This window comes from Salvelinus namaycush, chromosome 2, assembly GCF_016432855.1.
Source record: "Salvelinus namaycush isolate Seneca chromosome 2, SaNama_1.0, whole genome shotgun sequence".
In the NCBI taxonomy this organism is placed as follows: domain Eukaryota; kingdom Metazoa; phylum Chordata; class Actinopteri; order Salmoniformes; family Salmonidae; genus Salvelinus; species Salvelinus namaycush.
Genome location: NC_052308.1, coordinates 51,043,488 through 51,056,941, shown reverse-complemented (window position 1 = coordinate 51,056,941; position 13,454 = coordinate 51,043,488). Strand labels below are relative to the sequence as shown.

General features: G+C 42.7%; 1 protein-coding gene across 4 annotated transcripts in view; it reads right to left on the bottom strand.

Annotated features, from left to right (window-relative positions):
* Nucleotides 1–84: 84 nt before the first annotated feature.
* The window catches only part of LOC120064397 (replication termination factor 2-like), a 34,705-nt gene continuing 21,335 nt past the window's right edge, over nucleotides 85–13,454 (bottom strand). For 3 of the 4 annotated variants that reach the window (XM_039014955.1, XM_039014980.1, XM_039014972.1), the window contains exons 6-9: nucleotides 11,930–12,043; nucleotides 10,962–11,016; nucleotides 3,189–3,266; nucleotides 85–1,107 (exon numbers count right to left, since the gene is read on the bottom strand). In XM_039014955.1, coding sequence (XP_038870883.1) covers nucleotides 914–1,107; nucleotides 3,189–3,266; nucleotides 10,962–11,016; nucleotides 11,930–12,043 — 441 coding nt within the window. In that variant the 3' untranslated portion in view covers nucleotides 85–913. The remainder of the gene's footprint in view (nucleotides 1,108–3,188; nucleotides 3,267–10,961; nucleotides 11,017–11,929; nucleotides 12,044–13,454) is intronic. The other variant, XM_039014963.1, reaches the window with a different exon arrangement.

Below are 13,454 nucleotides of genomic sequence, written 5' to 3'. Positions count from 1 at the left end.
AATTGAAAGGGACAACAAAAAAATCCCGTATTGAGTCGACCTAATGCACATTCACTTGTACACACTACTATAATATGTTGTTCAATATAAAAAATAATGAATTTTTTAAGTAAAAGGACTTCTTTATTTTGACATTGTTTGGGTTGAACAAACATAAGCGGAAAAAAATACATCAAAGGTAACTATTTAAATAAAAATGAAATATGCACATGTGAATAAAACAATCTTTTTTTCCCTCCCATCTATATTTTGACAGGTGGTGGGTGACAAGCTATTTGGAGGAAACATTAAAATTGAGTATAGACATAAGTAATGAGTTTAAGTTTAAATAAGTAATGAGCTTATGGAAAGCATGTTTTGAATATACACTACAAAAACTCACTATTCCACATCCTATACAAAAAAGATAAACTAGGCCCTTGTGATATAATTTCAAAACATGTATGTCATATTGCATAGCAAACCATAATGACTTGCCAAATCTACATCATCCATAGATACCTAGATAAGACCTACATATAATACAGCCATTCCTTAGAAAAAGGAGCATTAATAGTGCATACTATAGGCTATTGATTCGTTAGCCTGAGCCAAGAATAGCTATAAGAAAAATGTCAAATTCCTTAAGACTTTACTTGAAGGATACCGACATAGGCTTCATAACCCACATATTACACATTCATAAGCAGTAGCAAGTTGATATTGCCTTTGTCACAGAAATTTGAACTTTCAACTTGCGGTTGTTGACATAAGCAGTTATGAAATGCTCACGTACTTCTAATGAATGTATTAAGTATGGGTTATGAATGTGTTATGAATAACCTTTTATAGATACCCTTCAAATACACAACCTGGTTGTGTGTTGCCTCCCATGACCACTTGGTGGTGATGGTAATTTGGGAGGTGAAGTCATTTAGAAATGGTAGGGGGTATGGGTGACCCAGTTGGACGTCTGGTCTTTGGTGCGTTTAGCTGAACTGTGGCTGGTGAAGAGAGATTTGTAGGTCTCCGACTTCTCTTCCATGGTCTGGATGGACCTCTTGCTTCCGGTTGCCGCTGAGGGTGTAACCACCTTGGTGCTGGAAGAAGCAGGGGGTTCAGGGACTGCTAGCGGGAGAAGACAAAATTACCATTAATTGTGTAGGATAAAATAAAATATTTTTTGGGGCCAAATGGAAATTGGTCTTCTGCCTATCTCAACCCCTCCAAATAAACACACACACACACACACTTTAAGGGTTTAGTGCCTTCCTCAATATTACAATGACAGTTATAACGTTAGAAACATCATGCTGATGAGTTATGAACTGTAAGGAGAGGTTATAGTGTCTGAAAGGCAATACCTATCGTTAGCAATTGCACTAACTAGAATTAGCGCAATGACTGGCAGTCTATAGTAACTGGTAGCATGCTAGTACATACCATAGACTTCCAGTCATTGAGTTAATGCTAGTTAGAGGTAGTTTCACCAGCCAATGCTAAGTTCCTTCCTGCAGAGAAATACACTGCTCAAAAAAATTAAGGGAACACTTAAACAACACAATGTAACTCCAAGTCAATCACACTTCTGTGAAATCAAACCGTCCACTTAGGAAGCAACACTGATTGACAATACGTTGTGCAAATGGCATAGACAACAGGTGGAAATTATAGGCAATTAGCAAGACACCCCCAATAAAGGAGTGGTTCTGCAGGTGGTGACCACAGACCACTTCTCAGTTCCTATGCTTCCTGGCTGATGTTTTGGTCACTTTTGAATGCTGGCGGTGCTTTCACTCTAGTGGTAGCATGAGACGGAGTCTACAACACACACAAGTGGCTCAGGTAGTGCAGCTCATCCAGGATGGCACATCAATGCGAACTGTGGCAAGAAGGTTTGCTGTGTCTGTCAGCGTAGTGTCCAGAGCATGGAGGCGCTACCAGGAGACAGGCCAGTACATCAGGAGACGTGGAGGAGGCCGTAGGAGGGCAACAACCCAGCAGCAGGACCGCTACCTCCGCCTTTGTGCAAGGAGGAGCAGGAGGAGCACTGCCAGAGCCCTGCAAAATGACCTCCAGCAGGCCACAAATGTGCACGTGTCTGCTCAAACGGTCAGAAACAGACTCCATGAGGGTGGTATGAGGGCCCGACGTCCACAGGTGGGGGTTGTGCTTACAGCCCAACACCGTGCAGGACGTTTGGCATTTGCCAGAGAACACCAAGATTGGCAAATTCGCCACTGGCGCCCTGTGCTCTTCACAGATGAAAGCAGGTTCACACTGAGCATGTGACAGACGTGACAGAGTCTGGAGACGCCGTGGAGAACGTTCTGCTGCCTGCAACATCCTCCAGCATGACCGGTTTGGCGGTGGGTCAGTCATGGTGTGGGGTGGCATTTCTTTGGGGGGGCCGCACAGCCCTCCATGTGCTCGCCAGAGGTAGCCTGACTGCCATTAGGTACCGAGATGAGATCCTCAGACCCCTTGTGAGACCATATGCTGGTGTGGTTGGCCCTGGGTTCCTCCTAATGTAAGACAATGCTAGACCTCATGTGGCTGGAGTGTGTCAGCAGTTCCTGCAAGAGGAAAGCATTGATGCTATGGACTGGCCCGCCCGTTCCCCAGACCTGAATCCAATTGAGCACATCTGGGACATCATGTCTCGCTCCATCCACCAACGCCACGTTGCACCACAGACTGTCCAGGAGTTGGCGGATGCTTTAGTCAAGGTATGGGAGGAGATCCCTCAGGAGACCATCCGCCACCTCATCAGGAGCATGCCCAGGCGTTGTAGGGAGGTCATACAGGCACGTGGAGGCCACACACACTACTGAGCCTCATTTTGACTTGTTTTAAGGACATTACATCAAAGTTGGATCAGCCTGTAGTGTGGTTTTCCACTTTAATTTTGAGTGTGACTCCAAATCCAGACCGCCATGGGTTGATAAATTTGATTTCCATTGATACTTTTTGTGTGATTTTGTTGTCAGCACATTCAACTATGTAAAGAAAAAAGTATTTAATAAGAATATTTCATTCATTCAGATCTAGGTTGTGTTATTTTAGTGTTCCCTTTATTTTTTTGAGCAGTGTATAAATGGTATCCATGAGCTCATCTGACTCTGGGGAAGTAGATAAAGGGCTTCAAAATCCTGAAGTATCTCTTTAATGTGTTTGTATCCCTCCATAGTAAAATAAACCACAAATACCTGGCTGGCTGTTGTCTCCACCATTTTGTGTTGAAGTTTGGCCCTCTGAAGAAACAGTTTCAGTGGACTCTGGATTTTCTATATAGGAACAAAGAAGATGAATGGTAACAAGAAATACATAGAACATTTTAACAAACATCTATAACACACTGGCATTTTGGGGAGAAAAACAGAATGTTTCCGAAACATTTCATGAAGCTCCTGTCTGTGTCTGAAAAGAGAGGTACAATCTTTGACAATAGTGTGAATATGATGAATACATTATGTATGTTCCAAAAGCTAATCAAAGTAGGCTGGAGTGGGTCTTTAACCATTACAAAAACAAATTTTGACCTGACGAATATCTATCTACCTCAGATCAAGACATTTTCTCATTGAAGCTATAGGTTAGCTTGAGAGCAAAATTTAAGTGGCAATGCCCGAGAAGCTGGTGTTTGGAGGGTGGTAACTTATGGAATGGACATTGGCTGGAATGCGGTTTTAACCAATTAGTAGTCAGGATTATTCCCATCCGTTGCATAAAGGCTAACATGGACCTTCTGTTTCTAACCACTATGTGCTCAAAGTGCATTCCAGCTGATGTCTATTCCACAAGCTACCATGCCTATTTACGCTGTTCCATCTGACCACGCAATCCACTGTCTCATCAGCCCAGCCATGCATTTAAAAACTTGATGTCCACTATAAAAAGAATCTAGACATTATCTAATTTCTTTTAGACTAACATTTTGTTTTCAACAGCAGAGATTTGTATAAACCTTGCTGTCTGTCTCTCCGAACATTTGCAACATTGTTTCAATATTCAAATTACATCGCCAGCTGTCCCATAGTAATGAACGGAGTCGGGATAAGACACAGGCAGCTTTTCTCAGCCAGTTGAAATCATGAATCAGTGTCATTTTTATGGATATATACAAAGACCTTTTAATAGAAAACAGGTCACACAAAACGAAGTGCAGCTAGTTTGCGGTCTTTCCAGCTCCAGTTTGAAATTGTGTTAGCTGTGTTGTTGGCTAGCTTCTCTGAACAACAGTGTCCTGAAGAGCATATTTTGTGCGCATGGGGGAAAATCGCACATCGTTAGCTCATTGTTATGGATGTACAGCGCAGTCGGAAAGTATTCAGACCCCTTGACTGTTTCCACATTTTGTTTGATTAAATAATTGTTTTTCCTCAATCTACACTTAATACCCCATAATGACAAAGCCAAAACCGGTTTAGAAATTATAGCACATTTCTTAAAAAACAAAAACAGAAATACCTTATTTACATAAGTTTTCAGACCCTTTGCTATAAGACTCGAATTGAGCTCAGGTGCATCCTGTTTCTAATGATCATCTTTGATGTTTCTACAACTTCATTGGAGTCCACCTGTGGTAAATTCAATTGATTGGGCATGATTTTGAAAAGGCACACACTTGTCTATATAAGGTCCCACAGTTGAAAGTGCATGTCAGCACAAAAAACAAGCCATGAGGTTGAAGGAATTGTCCGTAGAGCTCCGAGACAGGATTGTGTCGAGGCACAGATCTGGGGAAGGGTACCAACACATTTCTGCAGCATTGAATGTCCAAGGAACAAGTTTAGAACCACCAAGACCAATAACCTGATGTTCACTCTGACAGAGCTCCAGAGTTCCTCTGTGGTGATGGGAGAACCTTCCCGAAGGACAACCATCTCTGCAGCACTCCACCAATCATAGTAGCCAGATGGATGCCACTCCTCAGTAAAAGGCACATGACAGCCCGCTTGGAGTATGCCAAGAGGCACCTAAAAAACTCTGACTATAATAAAGAAGATTCTCTGGTCTGATGAAGCCAAGATTGAACTCTTTGGCCTGAATGCCAAGCATCACGTCTGGAGGAAACCTGGCACCATCCCTACGGTGAAGCATGGTGGTGGTGGCAGCTTCATGCTGTGGGGATATTTTTCAGCAGAAGGGACTGGGAGACTAGTCAGGCTTGAGGAAAAGATGAACGGAGCAAAATACAGAGAGATCCTTGATGAAAACCTGCTCCAGAGCGCTCAGAACCCCAGACTGGGGAGAAGGTTCACCTTCCAACAGGACAACAACCCTTAGCACACAGCCAAGACAGCGCAGGAGTTTTATTTTTTATAATTTTTTATTTAACCTTTATTTAACCAGGTAGGCTAGTTGAGAACAAGTTCTCATTTGCAACTGCGACCTGGCCAAGATAAAGCAAAGCAGTTCGACACATACAACAACAGAGTTACACATGGAATAAACAAACATACAATCAATAATACAGTAGAAAAGTCCAAATACAGCATGTGCAAATGAGGTAGGATAAGGGAGGTAAGGCAATAAATAGGCCACGGTGGCAAAGTAATTACAATATAGCAATTAAACACTGGAATGGTAGAATGTGCAGAAGATGAATGTGCAAGTAGAGATACTGGGGTGCAAAGGAGCAAAATAAATAAATACAGTATGGGTATGAGGTAGATTGGATGGGCTATTTACAGATTGGCTATGTACAGGTGCAGTGATGTGAGCTGCTCTGACAGCTGGTGTTTAAAGCTAGTGAGGGAGGTAAGAGTCTCCAGCTTCAGTGATTTTTGCAGTTCGTTCCAGTCATTGGCCACAGAGAACTGGAAGGAGAGGCGGACAAAGGAAGAATTGGCTTTGGGGGGGACCAGTGAGATCCTGTTGGAGCGTGTGCTACGGGTGGGTGCTGCTATGGTGACCAGTGAGCTGAGGTAAGGCGGGGCTTTACCTAGCAGAGACCTGTAGATGACCTGGAACCAGTGGGTTTGGCGACGAGTATGAAGCGAGGGCCAGCCAACGAGAGCGTACAGGTCGCAGTGGTGGGTAGTATATGGGGCTTTGGTGACAAATTGGATGGCACTGTGATAGACTGCATCCAATTTGTTGAGTAAAATGTTGGAGGCTATTTTGTAAATGACATTGCCGAAGTCGAGGATCGATAGGATGGTCAGTTTTACGAGGGTATGTTTGGCAGCATGAGTGAAGGATGCTTTGTTGCGAAATAGGAAGCCGATTCTAGATTTAATTTTAGTTTGGAGATGTTTAATGTGAGTCTGGAAGGAGAGTTTACAGTCTAACCAGACACCTAGGTATTTGTAGTTGTCCACACATTCTAAGTCTGAACCGTCCAGAGTAGTGATGCTGGACGGGCGGGCAGGTGCGGACAGCGATTGGTTGAAGAGCATGCATTTAGTTTTACTTGCATTTAAGAGCAGTTGGAGGCCATGAAAGGAGTGTTGTATGGCATTGAAGCTTGTCAAGAGGTTAGTTAACCCAGTGTCCAAAGGGCCAGAGGTATACAGAATGGTGTCGTCTGCGTAGAGGTGGATCAAAGAAATCACCAGCAGCAAGAGCGACATCATTGATGTATACAGAGAAAAGAGTCGGCCCGAGTATTGAACCCTGTGGCACCCCCATAGACTGCCAAAGGTCCGGACAACAGGCCCTCCGATTTGACACACCGAACTATCTGAGAAGTAGTTGGTGGATCAGGCGAGGCAATCATTTGAGAAACCAAGGCTGTTGAGTCTGCCAAAAAGAATGTTGTGATTGACAGAGTCGAAAGCCTTAGCCAGGTCGATGAATACGGCTGCACAGTAATGTCTCTTATCGATGGCGGTTATGAGGGGGGGTGGAGGGCTGTTGATCGGGGTAGGGGTAGCCAGGTGGAAAGCATGGCCAGCCGTATAAAAATGCTTATTGAAATTCTCAATTATAGTGGATTTATCGGGGTGACAGTGTTTCCTAGCCTCACTGCAGTGGGCAGCTGGGAGGTGGTGCTCTTATTCTCCATAGACTTTACAGTGTCCCAGAACTTTTTTGAGTTTGTGCTACAGGATGCAAATTTCTGGTTGAAAAAGCTAGCCTTAGCTTTCCTAACTGCCTGTGTATATTTGTTCCTAACTTCCCTGAAAAGTTGCATATCCCGGGGGCTGTTCGATGCTAATGCAGAACGCCACAGGATGTTATTGTGCTGGTCAAGGGCAGTCAGGTCTGGAGAGAACCAAGGGCTATATCTGTTCCTGGTTCTAAAGTTTTTGAACGAGGCATGCTTATTTAAGATGGTGAGGATGACACTTTTAAAGAATAAACAGGCATCCTCTACTGACGGGATGAGGTCAATATCCTTCCAGGATACCCGGGCCAGGTCGATTAGAAAGGCCTGCTCGCTGAAGTGTTTTAGTGAGCGTTTGACAGTGATGAGGGGTGGTCGTTTGACCGTAGACCCATTACGGATGCAGGCAATGAGGCAGCGATTGTTTGAGATCTTGGTTAGGATGATATCTATGAGGGTGCCCGTGTTTATGGATTTGGGGTTGTACCTGGTGGGTTCATTGATCATTTGTGTGAGATTGAGAGCATCAGCTTAGATTGTAATGGCTGGGGTGTTAAGCATGTCACAGTTTAGGTCACCTAGCAGCACGAGCTCTGAAGATAGATGGGGGCAATCAATTCACATATGGTGTCCAGAGCACAGCTGGGGGCAGAGGGTGGTCTATAGCAAGCGGCAACGGTGAGAGACTTGTTTCTGGAAAGGTGAATTGTTAAAAGAAGAAGCTCGAACTGCAGTAGATTAAAACACCGCCCCCTTTGGTAGTTCTATCTTGTCGGGAAATGTTATAGTTAGGGATGGAAATTTCAGGGGTTTTGGTGGTCTTCCTAAGCCAGGATTCAGACACGGCTAGGACATCCGGGTTGGCAGAGTGTGCTAAAGCAGTGAATAAAACAAACTTAGGGAGGAGGCTTCTAATGTTAACATGCATGATACCAAGGCTTTTACGTTTACAGAAGTCAACAAATGAGAGCACCTGGGGAGTAGGAGTGGAGCTAGGCACTGCAGGGCCTGGATTAACCTCCATCACCAGAGGAAGAGTAGGATAAGGGTATGGCTAAAGGCTATCAGGACTGGTCATCTAGTGTGTTCAGAGCAGAGTAAAAGGAGCATGTTTCTGGGCACGATAGAATAGATTCAAGGCATAATGTACAGACAGAGGTATGGTAGTATGTGAGTACATTGGAGGTAAAACTAAGCATTAAGTAATGATGAGAGAGATATTGTCTCTAGCGACGTTTAAACCAGGTGATGTCACTGCATATGTGGGAGGTGGAACTAAATGGTAGGTTAAGGCATAATGAGCAGGGCTAGAGGCTCTACAGTGAAATAAGACAATAATCACTAACCAGGACAGTAATGGACAAGGCATATTGATATTAAGGAGAGGCATGCGTAGCCGGGTGATCAATAGGGGTCCAGTGAGTGGTTGGGCTGGCTGGAGACACGGCGATTCAGACAGCTAGCAGGCCATGGCTAGCAAGCTAGCAGAAGGGCCTTAGAGGGACGTCTCGACAGAGGAAAGTCTGTTCAGCCTCCACGTGCTGTGAAGTCGATAGACCAGTCGTGATGGATTAGTAGGGTTCCGAGTAGCAGTGGGGTCTATGTCCAAATTGGCAAAATAGGTATAGTGGCCTGAGAAATTGGCCGATGGATCTATACAGCTAACAGTCCAATATGCTCTAGACAGCTAGTGGATGGGCATTCAGGGGACGTCGCGATGTAGAGGCCAGCTGAGTACCCCCTCAAGCAGATTACGTCGTAGTCGCAAAGGATCGGCGGGGTTCCGTGCCCCGTACCGGCAGTAGAAGGGGTCCGGGTATTGTAGCCCAGGAGTGGCTGATGGGCCTCTTTAGCTAGCCGGGTGAAAGGGCCTAGCATGGGCTAGCTACAGGCTAATTGGTGCTTGCTCCATGACCGACGTTAGCCAGCAGTCACTCGGATAGCAGCTGGCTAGCTGCGATGATCCAGATGAAAAAATCCAGAGCTTGCGGTAGAAAATAGGTCCGGTATGCTCTGGTTTGAGTCGCGTTGTACAAACGTGCGAGAACTTTCCGAGCTAATGGTTAGCTGATGACCGCTAGCAGTGGTTAGCTGACTACTAGCTACTGAGCTAGCTAGCTTCTGTTGGGGGATTCCAGATTCGAGGTGAATAAAAATACTTTATAAAAAAAACAGATCCCCACCACATTGGGTGAGGCGGGTTGCAGGAGAGTGTTTTGAAGTTGAGTAAAAAAAAAAAAAAGAAGATATGCGAAGAAAAATATATAAAAAAGGTATATACATGGGACACGACAAGACGAAGGACAAAAGACGTCTGACTGCTACGCCATCTTGGATTTAAACAAGTGTGTGGCTTCGGGCCAAGTCTCTGAATGTCCTTGAGTGGCCTAGCCAGAAACCGGGCTTGAACATCTCTGTAGAGGCCTGAAAATAGCTGTGCAGCGACCCTCCCCATCCAACCTGACAGAGCTTGAGGGGCTCTGCAAAGAAGACTGGGGGAAACTCCCCAAATACAGGTGTGCAGCTTGTAGCGTCATACCCAAGAAGAATCGAGGCTGTAATCGCTGCCAAAGGTGCTTCAACAAAGTACTGAGTAAAGGGTCTGAATACTTATGTAAATGTTATTCCAGTTTGCAAATATTTCTAAATGCTTTGTCATTATGGGGGTATTGTGTATATATTGATGAGGGGGAAAAAACTATTTAATCCATTTTAGAATAAGGCTGTAAGGTAACAAAATGTAGAAAAAGTCAAGGTGTCGGAGAACTTTCCGAATACACTGTATTTAAATAGATATCACTTCAAAACAGCTTAAACAAACGCAAATGCAGCTACTTTGCTGTTATTCTGGCTGCAATGTTTGACATTACTGTAAGTTAGCTGTAGTTGGCTAGCTAGCAAGCATGGGATAAGAATGTTGCCAGCCAGTATGGCATTGGAACATTTAGAACGAACAACTCGGTTGCGTCCATAGATGCAGAACAAAAAGACAATGACTGGGTTGCGTCTCTGGAACTCGAACCGATAGAACGAACGTCCAGCCGGTTTGGGTAGCAACCCTTGATTTGTGTCGGGACTATGTATTGTGGAAGGATTAAATAGTATGAAAAAAAGTTCATGAAAATATGTAAATCATTATTTGAATATGTTGGTAACCCGGTGTATAAAAACGATAATGCCCTCGAAGCAGGTGTTTGGAGAATATATTGTTACGGTTTGCCGGGCCCTCTACAATATATCCTCCAAACACCAGCTTCTCGGGCATTATCAAATAAATAACTAACCAATAAGGAACAAACCTATACACATACATACAGACTAAGCAATACAGAACGGCACCCTATTGCCTATATTGTGCTCTAATTTTGACCAGAGCCGTATGGGCCCTGGTCAAAATAAGTGCAATAGGGTGCCGTTTGGAACACAATCCAAGTCTACATAATACATTGTAATGTGTTCTATCACGCAACCAAAAGCAGCCAAAACAAATATGAGCAATTGGTGTTTGAGCAACTAATAAGGTCAAGCTTTGCATGGTTACTTTGCTAGCTCATGTCATTGGCCGTTGTGGACATATTTTCCATCACTATGTAGATCTCTGTCAGACATAACCTTAGATGACTGAAGATTGATATGATTGGCATGTTATGCTTTTTTAAATGGTATTTACACCTGTGTTTCCCATAGATTTCAATTGAAATTGAGAAAACAATTTGTCAGGAGCGCTACACGGGTATCCCAAAAATGTTAATCAATTCCATTGAAAGTCCAAATTATTTTAAGTGGGTGGCAACTGAGCTAGGCGGGGGGCAATATCAAAATAGAAAAGCAAAACTAATTCATTCTGCAAACTGGTTGCACCAATTTCTGCCTGTGTGTATATAAAACCAAAATATGATATTTGTCAAGAATCATTGTCACTTCCTACCTTTTGAGTCAGATGGCTTGGCAACAGTCTCAGCAACTTTGTTCTTCTTTGATTTCTACAAAAAAAAAAGATAAATAGCTCGGTTTCCATCCAATCTGCATCAAACAATATGGACATTTTCCCACCAGAGACTTGTTTCCATCAAACTGACCTTTTGCGGATAAAAGGCTCTGCGTTATGACAAAGTGCACATAAAAATAACTTTTGTTGCTAAATTCCCATGCACCGAATGAAAAATACAAGTTAAATGGGTTTCCATCGCATTTTCAACTCTACTGATGGTTTAGTCACAAAAACTTGTTTAGAAAATGTGCCCACTCTGGTCTTGGCATATGCGCTCTAGCCAACAGCTCGCAGATACAGTGCTGGTAGGCTACCTACATTATAAGATTATTATGGATAAGAGTGATATTATTTGTATTTGTCAAACGGCAGTCAAGCATGGATCATAATGTCACCAGAATAAGACCCTGGATATTTATTAGAAAGAAGCATCAAGCTCATCACCTTGCACATTCACATTCAAGTTAATGATAAAAATTTAAAAAAGTTATCCGTAGCCTAATAAACTGCACGCTTTCCCAAACCGTAGTGGGAGGACCACACAACATATCGCCACACAATATATCAATATGTGCGAATAAAATCGTTTCCACCGCCATTTCTCGCACAATTCATTTTACCGACACAAAAAGATTCCACCTTGTCGAACGAACTAATTGTCTGTTGGCATTTATACAACTGTACCGGCATTTCATGTTTCCATCAGCCCATTACTTTTTTTTATGCATCATGTAATTAATCCGCATGAAATGGTTGGATGGAAACGTGGTTAATGTTACAGTAAATTCCAGGTAACTGACATTCCGGTAAGGGGAGAACCTTTACTTCCACTTACAGTAAGTACGATTTTCACTGACATCAATGCAGGTCTACATTTTTTATTAGAAAACTCTACGAATGTGTACCTTTGTTGCCTTGGCCTTGGCCCTCTTCTCCTCCATTTTCTCCCTCAGTTTATCCACCTCTTCCTTGGTCCCGTTGAGGACGACAAGGCTTTCGTCTTTGAACGGGTCGCCACACTGCAACCAAGAGAAGGTTTAGTTAAGCCCCAACATTCTTATACATTATTTTCATGACATATGTTATGCTTTTGAGTATCTTATTTGAATCCATTAGTTTAACATTACGGGGATGGTTTATGAAAGGAAAACACATGTAGGGATTCTAAACTCCCATACGGGTATGCAGTCTTGTATTTTATTCGCAATGTTCAATGCAAATATAGAACATATAAACATGTATTTTGTGTACTTTAGAGCCACAACAACAAGGACATGAAGCAAGAAGGTGATGGGGGGGGAATAGTTACATATCGGGATATTTTTGACAATATACCGTATAGTATTATTTTGACAATATCGCAATATTATTTTTGCGCTAGTTGTCTGTACCTGCACCAAAACTTCTGTATTTTTCCTTCATAGCTTGTTCTCCATCTACTTTTTAAATAGGGAGCTTTTATTTCCATGACTGATCAAAACTAATTTTCTCATGGCTCTCTCTTGTCCCTCTGCAGCAGACATATAGTGAGCATTATATTTGGACCATGGAATCTCAAAATCACAGTATTGAATCGCAATACAAATAGCATTCTGAAAATCACAATACATAATCGTATCGGCACCTAAATATCGTGATAATATTGTATCGTGAGGTGACTGGCAATTCCCAGCCCTAGTAAATAATACTTTTCCAAATCTCAATGGAACATAGTTACTTACAATCACAAAACAATAAATAACCTAAGCCTAATACTAAGATAGTGGTGGCCAAATATATTGGCACCCCTGTACCTTTCTTAAATAATTCCCCATTTCAGAACCATTTTTTAAATACAATGTTAGCCTAATTAAGCTAACTAAAACAAAATGGCACCCAGGAACTAATACTTGAGATAACAAAAAAAAGTGCCTTCTTGTACCCATTAAAGAGCTTCTTCTTTGGCCCACTCGAGTGGTGCCTTCCACTAACTGCTGTTTTCACATCTCGCCATAGGTTTGATGGAATTCGGAGTCGTCGCTGGACACTCCAGAACAGTTCAGTGTTTATTCTTGAACTGTTCCTGGGTGCTTTTTGATGTGTGTTTGGGTTGTTGTCCTGCTGGAACACCCACAACCTTCAACAGAGACCCATTTTTGGTTCTGCAATGTTGACAATCCAATAACGTGTGGAGACTAGGGCTGTGGTTTTCACAAAATTAGTTAATTAACATACATATTTAGCATCTCCTGGCTTTCACACCTCCTAAATCCATTATTTATTTTAGACAAGTCTAAAGAAGCATGAAGAAAATGTCATCTATTTCAGAAGAAAATAATAGCATACTCTGAGTTGTCCTTATGTTAGGTCCTGATGTGGATATGCCAAATGGCTATGGGCTGCACTAGTTAATTTAGCAGAGAAGATTTACTTACTATTCCGTGTCATTTT